We start from the raw sequence: 15,197 nt of genomic DNA on the forward strand, positions 1-15,197 counted from the left end.
CCATCCTGGTGTTGGCGTTAGGTAATTATCTCTCTGCCTGTGCAGGGCACGCCCACCTTCCCAGGCTGGGGCAGGTTCATGCAAATGAGATTTCCCAGCTGCTTCTCTCCAAGTCCCTGGAGGCCTGGAGTCCTGCAACCAGTTGCCACCTCTGGGCTTATGAAAGAAACCTAAAAGACCCAATCTGGTGAATTTACTTCTTTTTAATCACCTCCCCCCTCCCACTTGCCACAACAATACTCTAATAGCCCTATTGGTGACAAGCTATTGCATTATCTTATAAAAACTTTGGAAATAAATTTTTAAAATGTACAATGGTAATTGTTATTAAGAAGGCCACCATAAGACAACTTCAGTATGTCTTTCAGTGTTTTTTTTTTTCCTCCATTCTATGCACTTCTTCATTGTCCCCAAAGTCACTGTAATTTGCAGTGACAAATCAATCTCATCTTACATTTAGGATGACCAGCTATCCTGGTTTTCCTGGAACTGAGGGTTTTTCCTGTACTAGTTCTTCCCTCATCAGTGTGCTTTTCTGTAGCTGTGTAGCCTACTGTCAGGGTGGATGAACCAAACTCAGCTTAACCAATTTTTAAGGACTTTGGGGGGATTTTTTAAAAATTATTATTATAATTGATGCTTCTGGTGAAGCATCCACAATGTGCAGTATAGAGTCCTACAAGTAGGATTGTTAGGTCAAAGAACGTGCACCTTTATAGGGTTTGATATATTGTTGGGTTGCCCTCCACAAAAATACGTACCAGTGTCTCCCCCTGCTCCCCACATGCTCATGAGGGCTCATTGAAACCATACTTTATCACCGCCAATCCATAGGTGAAAAATATCCTAGGTGGAGGATGGGTGCTTCTTTACTGGCTGCTTGTAAATTGCCTGTTCACATCTTTTAGCCATTCTTTTGGATACTCATCTCTTCTCATCTATAGTAACTCTTTGTATTAACCACATGGGTCATTAGTCCTGTGAACCTTTTTTTTTGTTTTTTTTTTAATTATATGTACTGCACATAGTTCAGCCAACTCTCGACATCTCAGGCACACTATGAGCAATAGCAAGAGTCTCCTGAGTCACAGCAAAACCTCAGTAGCTCTTGTGCTAAGTGTAGCTTCTGCTCCTATGCCATATGTCCCCAGACTGCTTTTTTGTGGGAGAAAAGGGAGTTGGTGGGGATGGGACCTAGGGATGCTCACCACTGAGCTATATCCCTAGCCCTTTGTATTTTTTATTTTGAGACAGGGTCTTACTCAGCTGCTGAGGTTGGCCTTGAACTTGCAACCCTCCTGCCTCAGCCTCCCGAGTCTCTGGGATTACAGGTGTGCACCACTGTGCCCAGCCCCAGATTGCTTTTTAAATGAGATGCCTGATTCTTTTTTCTCCATCACTGCCAGGCTGCTGTGTTATTACCGTTGCTATAAGCATCCCTGCCTTCCTCTACCACAGCAGTGGGATTGGTCACCAGCTAACAGAGTTTGTGAAATTTGTCTATAAACTAAAAGAGCAAGTAAACCCTGAGGACTTAAGGTTCCCTGGTAAAGTGGTGTGGAAACTTTAGCAGGCCAAAGCATTATTTCCTGGGTAATATTTGTATAGTTCAGCTTGCTAAATAAGCGACCTCTGGGTATGCATTTGGGATAGGAATAAAACATTTGGAGGCAAAAGATAGAAAAGATTAAGCAACAGCTTGAAGGTGTAGGAGTTAAAAGACCTATAATCCAGAACAGAATAAGTGTTTAATCCTGTGATAACCCTCAGGAGTACAGTGGTATGGGTTTTATGGAAATGGAGCATCACTAACCTAGAAATTTTAAAGATCTCACTTCTAGGCCTGCACCTGCTGGAGATGGCTTTCAGCATGATACCCAGGCCTTCCAGGGCTTGGTTTTCTGATCTGTGAGATGGAGCTAAGACTGTCTACTTTATAAGAGAAAGAGTAGGATGGCCTGATGAGAAGATCCCTGGTCTGAAGGAACATCAGAGGAATTTGTACAGAGGACCCAACAACCACAAGGGATGACGATTATTGCTGTTTGCTCGCAGGCATATCCCTCAGCCATTGTGGCCTCCTTAACTGTCATGCTCTCTGCACAAGCTTCTCTCTGAGCTTGCCTGCATGTGTATCTTTAGCTTATGTCCTTGCCGCCCTTCCAGAACCTAATTTCATCCTTGTAGGTTTTTCCAAAGCAGGATTTGCACAAGTGGTGTGTTTTCTTAAATATTTATTTTGCAGGCCATTTACTCACCTCGGCAAGGCTATTTTTACAGTGAGTAAGAAGCAAGGCTAAAAATAACTTAGCTTGTAACCAGATCGGTTCTGCATTTGACATTTACGTGGAATTCATTTGCATCTCATTTGTTCGCCTTTCTGTTTAACAGGTAGAATGTAAGAAAGCTCAGCCGAAAGAAGTCATGTTCCCACCTGGGACAAGAGGCCGGGCCCGGGGGCTGCCTTACACCATGGATGCGTTCATGCTCGGCATGGGGATGCTGGGTGAGTCTGGACAAGTACCTGGGGGTCACAGTGGACTAGGAGGGTTCTGGAGGCCTGTATGCCCACCTGGGTCACCCATCTGTTGGGCAGACTGTGTGAGCCTCAGTTTACCTGCCTGAGCCTCTTTTCCTTATTTATAAATGAGGATGATCGTTTCCTCTTCCGAGTCACGATGGTCGGATGAGTGCTCCTGTCAGTCATCTTGCCCCAGCCCTGCTCAGAGGGTACTGGATACTGTGTCCTCTTCCTTCTACCCCTTTCTCAACAGGAGGAACAGGTCTTTACCTCTGGGAGTTCTTCAGACCGCAGGCTCCTGGTGGGCTTAGCTTGGGTGGGCTCAGGCTACGTTTTCTAAAACTTGGGAGAAGGGGGTGGCGAGGGTAGGCGATAATCCTGTCTATTTAAATGATTAACATTTTCCTCTTGGGATATCAAAATTTGCATTTAAATGGATGTTTTAAATAGCCTGTTTTACTCTTTATTTGCAAAAAAAAAAAAAAATGATGAAAGACAAAGTGTGTTTGTTCTGACTAAAAATGATCTCTCCTGGCTTTTAGAGAAATTGAGTTGCATATTATGCCCCTTTCCTTAAAGGTATCTCTGTCCGTCCTGCGTAGATAATTGAAAATCTCACCGCTTAAATGGCATGAAAGATGGAGAAAGCCGGGGCATGCATAATGGTGTGGGTCGCAACAATAATTAGAAATTTCAAGGCGAGAGAATGGTATTTTAGTGCAAGTTATTGTGTGTCGGGAAAATACTAATTAAATGGGATAAATGGTAGTTAATGGTAAAATTCCATTCAGGCACACGAGTGGTCTAGTTTTAATGGGTTTTCGTTTGGTTTGGCTTCGAGTCCCTCTTCTATATTGTTTGATAGGCTCTGTATGTATTTTAAGATTTGTTGCTGTTTAAATCATTCTTGTCTTAATTTTAAATTTATAAAACTTTTCTTGGTCTTATAAAAAATTGTAGCTCCGTGTGAGGAAATAACAAGGGCAGGTAGAGCTATTTCGACGAACTTGAAAAAATGGAGAGGGATGCCTTTGAGAATATTAAAAGTGGCCATGATGTTAATTTTTCTGAAATTGATTTTTTAGGTTTAACAGACTTTCCAAGAAAAGATTTTACTGTAATTCGTGAAAAATTGGCCAGACGATTCTAAAAACTTATTTTGGAAGAAGAAATTTGAGAGAATAAATACAGAGAAATGCAAAAGCACTGGTATTTAACCAAATACCAGAACATAACACAAAGCTGTAGTAATTAAAGCCACATGGTATGCAAGACCCCAACTTAGGGTGGCTTGACTTAGGAATTTTCTACTTTACGATGGTGAGGAAGCAGTGTGGATGCATTGGAAACTGTGCTTTAGATTTTGAACTTTGCTTTTTTGCTGGGCGGGCATCTGTCAAGGGGGCAGGCCCTTGCTGTCCTCGAAGCTGCGAAACAGCTGAGACTCCGGCATGCTGAATTGCTAGGCCGAGGTGTTCTGTAAGTTAGGTGTATTAAACACACATTCAACATGCAATATCAGGACATAACCCCATACTAAGTCGAGGAGTGTTTGTATAGAAATAGGCACTTGTTGATAGAAAAAGTGAAAAAGCCTAAAATAAATATATTTCTATGTGAGAGTGTTATTTTAAATGACTTTTAAAAGCAATGAGAACTATTTCCTGGTTGCTATATGACAATTGCTTAGCTCTTGCTTTAAAAAATAATTTTTATTTGGTCTTTACCTGATGTCATATAACACTTCACATTGAGCTACTATTTCCAAAGTTGAAATCAAACTTGAAAGAAAAAGAGCTGATCGCATTACCATCTGCTGACTTTCGGAGTCTTGAATTTAAAACGAGCATAAAGGCCTTAGGGCACGCATAGGGGATTTTCTGGGGTCCAGATCTTCAGACAGTGCTCTGTCTGAGTGGTACTTGACTGCCTTTGCATGCTAGAAAGAAGGCACTGGTTTTTCATCAGGGAGAAGCAGAGGTGTCAAGCAAAGCCAGCTCAACTAACGTAACTGACAAAGAGCAAAAGCACAGCCATGTCCAGCATCCCCAACTCTGAGTCACCTCTCCACTGATACCCTGGCCTGGGTCCCCACATGGACGGGCACTAGGGCTTCATCATGGGAGCCAACGCAGAGCAGGAGGCATTCACCAGCAAGCAGTCTGTGCTTCCCGACTGTGGGCCCCGCCATGGGCTGGCACTGGAATGGTCTGAACAAGGCAGCTGCATCCTTGTCCTCAGGGAGCTTCTTGTCTCGTGGGAGAGCTGTACCCATGACTGCTCATCCCATGGACTTTGGATTCACCCTGATAGTCCTGGAGTGCCCCATGGGCACAGCAGGAGGAATGGAAACTGGTCTGAAGAATCAGGGCACACCTCCCTGTGGGTGTAGCATTCCAGGTGGGATGGGGAGGTAGGAAAGCCCAGGCTCCTGCAGCAGGACCTCAAGAGCAGTACATGTCTGTCCTGTGTGAAGTCAGAGGCGTAGTGGCCAAGTGCCACCAGGATTGGCTGTGCCCACAGCAGGTGGCACAATCCCAAGAGAACCTGATGAGGTGAGGGTGGCAGCCCAGGGGCTTCTGCAGACAATATTGCAATGGCTCCTGTTTGCTCACGATAGCTGTGTGATGAGTGTCGTGCGCTCACTCACCTGCCCCAACTCTTCCCAGTCCTGTGTGCTTCAACTTGACTTCCCCTAGGCCATTGCATCAAAGAAATTGTTAACTAAACATCTTCACAGCCAAAAGCCCCTGCGTTCTTGCATCAAAACCCCCAGCCTGCCACCTACACCTGCTGCTTAAGGCTCTTCCCCTTGCCTGCTTTAGCTTTGGTTGAGGCTGCCTCAACGCTTCAGAATCCCCAGGCCTCTCCCAGCCACCCGGCATCACAGAGGTTCTCCCCCGCCCCACCCCACCAACCAGAGAGCCCTTTAGACGGAATTGATGGTGTCAGTCCCAGCCAGAGCAGAGCTCCACCCAGGGAGGCTTTGTGGTCCAGGGAAAGAGCCCAGGACTTGGGAAGCAGATCTGGAATCCTCACCCTGTCAGCTGTGCGACCTCTCTGTTCTTCAGTTGCCCCTGTCCATGGGACAGTAACCTCACTTCATGGGGTTGTTGGAAAGGTAAATGAAACCATATCTTGCCTGGCAAATTTTGTAGTTCCTCAAATCCTAGATGCTATAGCTAGTAAGATACACCTTCATGTACCATTCAAAAAGAAAATATGCTAATAATTAAACTGCATGGTGCTTTATTATCACATTGATTGCAGATGGGTCCACAGAGGTGTTTAAGATGTGGGGAAAAAAATGTGTGTCCTCAAATCACCAAGATGTAGTAGTATGCACTCATATTGGGAACTAGAAGCTTATTAATAAGGCACTGGGGAGCCCGGGGCAAATTACTACCCAGATTGGGGCTGGGACACAGCTCAGAGGCAGAGCAAATGCCAGCCGTGCACCCCAGCCCCCCACCCACATATTACCCAAGTAGGTGTTTGACACCCTACCCCTTGGTGTCCCTTAAAGTCCATGGTTGAGAGCTTAGTGAGACCCACACATGTGACTTGTGCTATGGCAGTTGCAGCCTCTTTCTCAAGCCCCAGCCCCAGCCCACAGAATTTGGTAGAAGTTGGTAACTCAAGGATGATCCAAAGATCCACGTGCTAGACTCCAGGCCACATCAGCCCGGAGCCTTTTGAATTCCCAGCCACTATTGTGAGGTCATCCAGATGCCTGAAGAGCAGGGTCTCCTAAGAAGTCCCAAAACATGTCCCCAGGCCAGGACCCAGCTCATCCTGTAGTCCAGGAAGAAAGAATGAATTAGTCACAACATCTGGTGCATGAACTTGTGGTCTGGATGGCCTGTCACATTCCCAGCCAGGCCAGCATCTCCCATCAAGCCTCCTCCAACTCCCTCACTACAGACCCCCTGGGCTGCCCTGTTAGACCAGTGGTGCAGCTCGGCACCTGGGCCTTTGGGCTCTCTAGGCCCTTGTGCTATAACTAAAGCTTTTGACTCCGTCATCAAAGATGGATTCTTGTTTTGCTGATTCCCTCTAAAGTGGCAGTGTGACTTTGGCAGAGTCTGATACTTGGGTGTCCCCATGCTTCACACGAGTCACCCCCTCCACGGTGCACTGTTCACCTGTCAGTCCTGGAACCAGTGCTGTCACCACCCTCAACAATGTGGCTGATGGACTTGGCTCCTGCAGGAAAACATGTTTTTTAAAGTCAATTAATGAATGGAACAAGATGAGGTTTCAGGGCCTTAACCTCCTTTAGGGTTTTCGTTTGTTTTTGTTGGTAGTAGGAATTGAACCCAGGGGTGCACTACCACTGAGCTACATCCCCAACCCTTTTTCTTTTTTTTTCTTTTTTTATTTTGAGATAGGATCTTACTGAGTTACCCAGGCTGACCTTGAACTTGTGATCTTCCTGCCTCAGCCTCCAAGTCACTGGGCCCAGCTTAAGCTACTGCTTTTGAAAGAGGAGCAAAATATATAGGACTTTTCGGGATTTTTTTTTTTTTTTTTTAAGTCAAATCTGAACCATTGAACCATTCAAATGTATTCATTCAACAAATATTTCCAGAGTACTGACTAAAGGCCGTTGTACACACTGAGGGTACAGCAGGGAACAGAACCTCTGATCCCAGGACTCTGACATCCTGGTGAGGAGTCAGTGACCACCAGCACACTAATCTATAAATGTCTTTGATACGGTCGAACCAATTTATAAGTATCCTGCACAAGATTTCCTCCGTACTTTGGGAGGCCGATGAGGGAGAAGTGGCCCAGCTATTCATTTGCCATCTCTCATGATACGGCTGCAAACGTCCCTTGGGACAACCTCCACCAGTTTTGGTTTTAGCTTTCACAGCTTTTGATAGAATCATGGAATAATCAGCCCAGTGGGAATTTCTTACAAAGAATGAAGATGAGAAAAGAAGAGGGGTCAACCTAGGTCCCGTCCCCTGCCTTGGAGCCAGACAAAACCAAAAGCCACTGTGCCCCTTAGAGAAGGTGTTTCTGCAGCCCCCGAGACTCTGTTCCGCTGGCTTGCCGCCGCAGCGGCGTCCGCCGTTATGCAGCCGTCCCCAGTTTTTCTTAATGAAAGTGAACTTAATAAAAGCAAACACTTGATTGTTGATATATTTGATTCCTCTTGGCCTTCTCTGCCCTCCGCCACATAATCCCACTGCTTTTAACTCTCTTGGCCTTGTTGGGCACATGCTATTTATTTAACGTGTTGGTAGAGAAATAGCACATTGCTGAGGCCTTGCAGAACAGCTTCACCCTGGCAGGCCGGGGGCTGGAGAGAGGCTGTTGATGGGCTAACCCCTTTAGCCGAAAGCATTCTTAGGCACGCTTGTACTGAGAAGCACCCATGAAATCACAGCCCAGTGTTCCCCAACATTAAGCCCCTCTAAAGTAAAAGCAAAATCATCCTTGAGAAGGACTGAAGAGCCACAATCTGCTGGCATTCGCTAACAGATCAGAAGGAGACCAGCCGGAATTCCAGTCACACCCCTAGACTTTGTTGTAATTTCAACTAGGATTTGTCTTTCCTAAAACTATCTGGGTCATTCCCAAGTAAGCCTCCGTTTGCTCAGCTGTTTTCTGGTGGATGGACGAAGTTCAGAATTGTGCCGCTCAACTCTCTAGAGCAGTGCAGTCTAATCCAGCTGAGATGGCGGGAACTTCCTGTGTCTGCACAAGCCAGTGTGGCTCCTTATCTCATGCGCATTCTAGCTGTTGAGCATCTGAGATGCAACTTGTGCAATGAAGGAACTGATGTTTTCATTAGATAGAGTTTTAATTAAATTTAAATTGGATAGCACAGGTCTGGAGGAGCCCCTGCATCCCTGAGCGGCAGGGACTCAAGAAGATTCTGAGGGCCAAGCGTCTTTATAGACTTTGGCCTTCATGTCCTTGCCTAGGAAGGACGCTGGGCATTTGTTGTTTTGTCTGCCTGCAGACCTCATGGAGTTGAGGTGGTGCTCCAGGCACTGCTGTGCACGTCATACAGCAGATGTCACACTGTGGCAGTTCCCTGGATAAACAGCTCTTGTCTCTTGTCTCTTTCAAGTCAGTGGCTTGGTGAGAGCAGTTTTTCATGACTGAGTAGCTGAGTAGCAGAGCTCAGAACAGGATGAGTCGTGGACCCATCTAGAATACAAGCATTTAGAACAGGATGAGTCGTGGACCCATCTAGAATACAAGCATTTCTAGGTTTGGAGCAAAGATCTAGAGCCACAACCTTGAGAACCCTGCCTGCAGCCCCAAAATGAATCCCAAAAGGAACCCACGGGCACAGCCAGGTTCTATTGTCGATTGCTGATATTGCTGCCACAATGGAAAGCCGATCTGCAAGAAAGGGGGTCATCCAGGCAGAAGGCTTGATTTTTTTACTTTAGTGACAAGAGATAATTACTGTGGGATTGATCAGGCGGCCAGAGTACTGGAGCAAATAAATTGTGCAGTGGCCAGTGCGGGAGGGGCCCGGCTGCTAATGGAAGTGGCGGCTGGGTCATCCCGCTGTAATGGGGCTTGATGGAGCGTCCATGGGTCTGCAGTAATGTGCTATTGATATGCAGCCAGCCAATTTCCCCCGTGTGGCTGGGGCTGTGAGCCGTTGGAGCAGAGCTGGGCTGCACAGCAGTAAATGAAGAGGAAAATTGAAGTAATGTTGTATTATAAATTTATAATTTCATCTGCCTGACCTCGAGGGTGTTCGGTAATGGGGGTGTGGAAATGAGATCCCCCACTCTGGCAGGTGCCAAATTCTCATCTTCCTCCTTTAGGAGACAGTGATACTGACCTGTCTAGAAAGACTGGGGTGAGGTCCAAAGTTGGGGTGAACTTGACCACACTTTTCTCGTTGGAGACTTTGGGGTGTGCCAGGAAGAAAGCACATTTAATCAGATTGTGCGGGTGGCCTGAGTACAGGGAGGAACTGGCCATTCTCCCGTCCCTCCCCCACACCAAGGGAAGGTGACACGTGGACTTATGCTTTTGCTGTCAGATTAACACTAAAATATTTAAGACCCCCAGCTCTGAAGTTAGAAGCAAAGGAGCCATTTTTCATTAGGAAAGCCCCTAGGCAGCAGTGATTTGGCTGTTTGCATATAATCCGTTTATCAATATTGTTGAAATAATGGTATAAGAAATCTAGTGCCGAAAGATCTGATTTGATAGCAGGTGATTAATTTGGAGGAGAATTGAACTGCCCAGCCATGAAATAAATAACCAAGGAAGGAGCCAGTGTGCATGCATCCATTTAAGGCATCTAACTCTGGCCACTGTCCCTTTTCCTCCCTCTTGCCCCCTCAGGACCTGAGCTTGGGGTCCCCCTGGGCTCCTTGCTTCAGAGAACAGTCAGGGCAAAGCTGCTGGGCCATTCCAGCGCACTGCAAATGAGACACCATGCACTGGGAAATAGTGGCACAGGGATGGAGCAGGTGGGCCAGGTCCTGTTGGAAGACAATTCACTGGGCCAGTGGGTTTGATGTGTCTGTAAATTTGGGGAGGCTCTGGCTGAAGCAAAGCAAAGGCACCATGACTGATCTCAGTTGAGAATTTGGGCATCAGTGCCGCAGAGGACCTGCAAGAGGACCTTCTACAGGTGGCACAACTCAAGCTCCGAGAGAAAAGGGAAAACCCCCATTTGTTCAGGCTGGTACAACAAAATTCCATAGACCAGGCAACGTGGGCAGCTTTTCAACAATAAACATTTATTACTGTTCTCGGAGGCTGGAAAATCCATGGTCAAGGCACTGGTAGATTCCATGTCTGTCAAAGGCCCATTCTTTTTAGACAGTACTTCTTGCTGGGTCCTCACTTATTGGAGGGGGTGAGGGTCTCTGGGACCCAAAAGGACCCTAATCCCATTCATGAGGCTCTACTCTGTGACCTAACCACCTCCCTAAAACCCCACATCCTACCACTATCATGTTGAGGGTTAGAATTTCAACATATAAATTTGGGGGGACACAAGCATTCAGATCATAGTAATCCCCAAGAGCGTGGTCAGGCCAGAGGCAGGAATGAGTCTGTCCTCTGATTTCCAGACCCACAAGGGGCCTGTTCTGTGTTGGATAACAGGTCCACATCCACTAGTCACAGGCAGAAGCCACAGCACCAACATCCACAGGGAAGAGAGGGATAGTGGGTCCTATCTCAGGACCTTGGAGGCACAGAAACACTGAATGGGCAGCGGGAAGACCAGCAAAGTCTGACTCATGATGGTCGAGTGAAGCAAGGTGGAATGATCCTTTTCCTTTAACCCTGGTTTGCAGGGTCAGAAAGCATTTGGTGTGACATGTAAGGGGTCCACTGGGGGGAGGGGGGGTGAGACCCGATGGCTTGTGTTGAGGGGTGTTGTGTAAGGGTTAAATAGAAGTGCAGACGTGTGGAAAGCAGTCACTGCTGGAGGGCCTGAAGACTGTCCTGAATTCACCCTTCAAAGTGACTTCACCAACATTTTGGTGGCAAACAACAAGCAGCAAATTATAAGCAGTAAAGGAGCTTCTTGGGAGGTGCCTGAGCAGTACTCAGAATCAACAGAAGGTGGAACGGGACTCAGGTGACAGGCAGGAACTAGGGGGGCCGGTTGATCCCAGCTCTAGCCCCAGCCCAGAAATGACCTGGTCAGGGGACCACTGTTTCCACCTCTGGAGGCTGGATCCTGCAGCTGTGCCAGAGTAAATTCTGAGCCACTTCCTGCTCTACTCACTGCCCAGTGGCTGATCCCAGGGAAGGCTTCCATTGGCTCAGCTCAGGTTCACCAGCTGCCTCCCAGCCACCCAGCTCCAAGATGGAGGGAGGCCTTTCAGCTTCCATGAAGGAGGCCAGCCTCTCACCAGGTCAGCAGGGAGGAGGCTCAGATGCTGGGCAGCCGGAAAACAACCACAGACGTCCACCTTGGAGGACAAAGCAAAAGTCTGGCTAGTGGTGGTGAGGATCCATGGTGGCATTTGAAGAGAACAAACACGCTAAGCTGGTTATACACTGAGTGGAGGGAGGCAGAGTGAGCCTGATGGGGCAGGAGATCTCCTGCCATGGATCTCCTGTGGCCCGTGAAACTCCAGTTCAGAGAGCCTGCACCAACCTCATGGTAGCCAGAGTGAAGAGGCAGGGATGTGAGGAGCGAGCAAAGTCCCGGTGTTAAGGTGACATCTTGTGAGGGGTTAGAACACTGGACAAGGTCCCCCCACACCAGGATTCAACAGCAGGGGTTTCTCCACTTCCCCTGCCCAGCCCAGCAGCAGTTTCCCTGAGTACCCCTCAGCTAACAGTCACCTGTAGGTCATCTGCTGAGACAGGGTCTGGAAAAACTGACGTCTGTGAAATGCCTGAGAAGACACGGGGCCTGAGGCTTCCGAGTCGGGCCGTACTTTGTGGTGCAGATTTTGACTTGGCCAACTCTCCTCTTCAAGGCTCTCTCAAAGACACTGATGCCATTGTGGGATGTCCATGCAGGTGTGTGGGTCCCTGGGCCCCTCCCTCCCCAAGGCCAGGGCTCAGTAAGCCCAGCATTTTCCACAAGCACAGGGTCCGTCTTAAAAGTTTATTCACTAAACTGTGACCCCTGAGCACCCACGACCTGTCTGGTGCTGGCCCTGCTGTCCACTACCCTGGGAAGAGGCATTACAAGGACTTTAATCTCCTACTGTCAACAGCTTTTAAAGTAAAGTACATTGAGGGTAAGCTCTCCAAATGTCAGAGCCAGGCGCAGGCCCTGTGTTTGGTGCTAATGTGTGACATTTACTCTGCAGGTTTGAGAAAGTGCATGGGCTTTGGGAGGCCTGGCTGCCCAAATATGGGCTAATTACCAGCAGGCCAACAGCAGCACCCCCAGCCACAGGAGAGAGGTGGCCCAGGTCCTGGGTAAAGACCTCCCCAGGGACAAATCTTTCTGTGAAAGAAAATAACTCGGGTTGTTCCTTATGACCATCCTCCCTGGGACTTCACCCAGGATCTGAGGCAGCTAACAGCTCTTTCTTTTTGTGTTCAAGGCTACCCCAACTTTGTGGCAACCTATGGCCGAGGCTACCCCGGATTCGCTCCTAGCTATGGCTATCAGTTCCCAGGTGAGTGACTTGGGTGCCCAGAGGTTTGGAAACTTGGGAGGTGGGCTGCATTTGGGAGGAGGGAGGAGAACCCCCAAAAAGAACGTAACGTATACCTGCCTCCCTTGAAGGGATGACCAGTATGCTTTAACTTCCAAGTCCACTGGAGTCTGTGTCAAGATGCCTCGGAATTTGCGATTAACTGGAGTGCTTCCTTGGTATTTGAGAGTAGCAGCTTGTAAGGGAAGGGAGGCGAACAGAGGCAGGAGCCCCCTCCCACCTTGCTCACCTCCTTTTTCTGAAGCCTGTCCAGCTTTCTTCTCACTGGGGACTGAACTCTAGGCCCAGGGTTTTCTTTCACCCCCACCACCCCGTTGCCTTCCTCCCGTTCCCTGCCTCCACGTGCCTGATGTCTGGCGTCTCCTGCCCTTCCTTCTTCCCTCCTCTCCTCCTCCAGCTTGGCCCTGGCCGCTGTCTTGAGAGCCTTCTGAACATGTTGGTGTGTTCTGCTGGGGTTAGGGCTTGCTGTCCATCCTGGGTGGGGCTGGGTGGATGCTCCTTTCCTCTCTGTGGGCTGGCAGCAGAGTGCACAGTGATGCCCATTCACACACCTGGGCTGCTCTGGCATCAGGTAGCTGGCAGGCCTGGGGCCCAGCCAGGGGACAGCCAGGGTGGGCATGGTCTGGTGGGGATCAGGGAGGTTGCTGAAGAAAGTGATGCCTTATGGGGCTTTGTTCTTCCCAGCAGAAATGAGCCCGCCTTTCCCAGACTCTCCGTATACATAGATGAGGCAATATGGGGGTGCTTGAGTGTGTAAGGGAGAAGGTTAGCTGAGGTGTGGAGAGGAGCTCGGGACATGGGCTCGTCCTCTGTGGGCTCTCTGCTGAAGGGGAGGCGCCACACAGCAGCTGGGCATCTGGGGGCATTTCATTCCGGGTTAGTCATTGCACCTTGACTTGGCCACCTGGGAGCGGCAGGGTCTGAGAAGAACAAGGGCGCAAAGGGAACAGAGATGTGGCCTGGGCAGGCTGCTGCGAGGCTGACTGACGGGCAGGAGAGCAGAGCGACGTCAGCAGCTGGGGTTGGCCAGCCCACACTTCAGGGTAGGAAAGGGGGCGGGGGATGAGGGTCGCATTTAGGATATCTGGAGCGATGTGCTGTGACCTCTTCAACCCAGGACAGAAGCCTGGGCACTTGTCCTATCTTTGACACCATCTGGCCAGGTGACAGTGGCAGGCCACTCAGCTTCTCTGGGTCTCGTTTCACTTGTCTGTAAAGAGAGGGTCGAGTGGATCTTTGGTGGTCGGAGGCCAGGAGGCAGGTATAGCAGCAGGATGTCTGAGTGGGATGGATCCCTGCAGTGTCCGTTGGGGCCGAGGTGGTTTCCCCATCTGGGAGGGACCTGAGCAAGAATCCTTGGCCTCCCCAAGGAGGCCTTCCCGGCAGACTCCCTGTGGCAGAGAGCTTCTGTGTCGCCAGGGGCTCAGGGCCTGCAGCAAGGAGGGGCCTGGCCTAGAGGCACCGCCAGGAGAGGAGCCGAGCTCTGGCAGCACTGCTGTGAGGTTTTCCCTGCAGGTGGGGACTCTGAGGCACAGGGAGGTAGAAAACCCTATCCAGTGAGTCCCTGCAAACCAGAGGCAGGGCCAAGACTTGAAGCCAGGCAGTGCTTCTACACGCCACCGTCTCCTCACATCCATTTGTCCAGGACGGTAACACCAGTCACTAAGTTGAGATTAAACGAATGCAAATTCAGTTCCTCAGCCACTCCGGCCACTTCTAGTTACGCAGTAGCCCTGTGTGGTACGGAATGGAAACATTCCATCAACCCAGGCAGCTCTGTTGAACGGTGCTGTTCCAGATCCTAACGGAAGGGTGGTTACGATGCTGGCCCAGCGTCCACACACAAACGTGCACAGCCCAGCCATCTCGCCTACCGGGAATGTGCTGATCTGTGCTCTCGGTGCAGCCTGCCTCTGTTCACAGTCAGCTTGCCATTGCCCCTCAGTGTGCTCCTGGTCCCAAGAGAGCAGAGTTGGGAGAACTTAATGTGGAATCATTTGAGGGATAATAAAGTGGACCCCACGCTAAGGGCCTTGTCTCATCTGAGAGGCTACCCTCAGGGACCCCATGAGCTAGCTTAGGAAATACCTGGCAGAAAATGCCTGGTTCTGCCCTGCCCCAGACCCACAGGCACACAAGAGTGACCAAACTGAAACTGGGCAGATGCAGTGGGCTTTCCTGAGTGCCCAGTCTGTCACCAAAAGCCACAAAGGCTCTGGGAGCTGGAGGTTGAGTGGGTGATGCTCCTGAGCTTGTGCACCAGCTGGGCGTGCAGGTGGACAGGCAAGGACTCCCTCTCAGCTGCCCAGCTTTCTGTGGCCTGGGAAGATGTGCCGTAAGGAATGACATGTGGACCCCCAACTGGAAACGGACACTCCGAGTGGGAGTGTCCCATTCTTCCCCTTCACATCCTGGACATCTTTTGCTTCTCTTAACCTGATGATCAGAAAGGAGCCCCCAGTGGCCACAGGAGCGAACTCCCTGCTTGCAAGGAGCCGCAGCACGTGCTTGGCCTTGGCTGGAAGTGGCAGCCCACAGACCCTAGT

General features: G+C 49.3%; 1 protein-coding gene across 5 annotated transcripts in view; it reads left to right on the forward strand.

Moving 5' to 3' along the window:
* Positions 1–15,197, forward strand: part of MSI2 (musashi RNA binding protein 2) — a 371,748-nt gene that overhangs the window by 313,436 nt on the left and 43,115 nt on the right. For all 5 annotated transcript variants that reach the window (XM_079131458.1, XM_079131459.1, XM_079131462.1 and 2 more), the window contains exons 9-10: positions 2,392–2,506; positions 12,538–12,612. In XM_079131458.1, coding sequence (XP_078987584.1) covers positions 2,392–2,506; positions 12,538–12,612 — 190 coding nt within the window. The remainder of the gene's footprint in view (positions 1–2,391; positions 2,507–12,537; positions 12,613–15,197) is intronic.

The sequence above is a fragment of the Sciurus vulgaris genome, assembly GCF_902686455.1.
Source record: "Sciurus vulgaris genome assembly, chromosome: 3".
Lineage (NCBI taxonomy): Eukaryota > Metazoa > Chordata > Mammalia > Rodentia > Sciuridae > Sciurus > Sciurus vulgaris.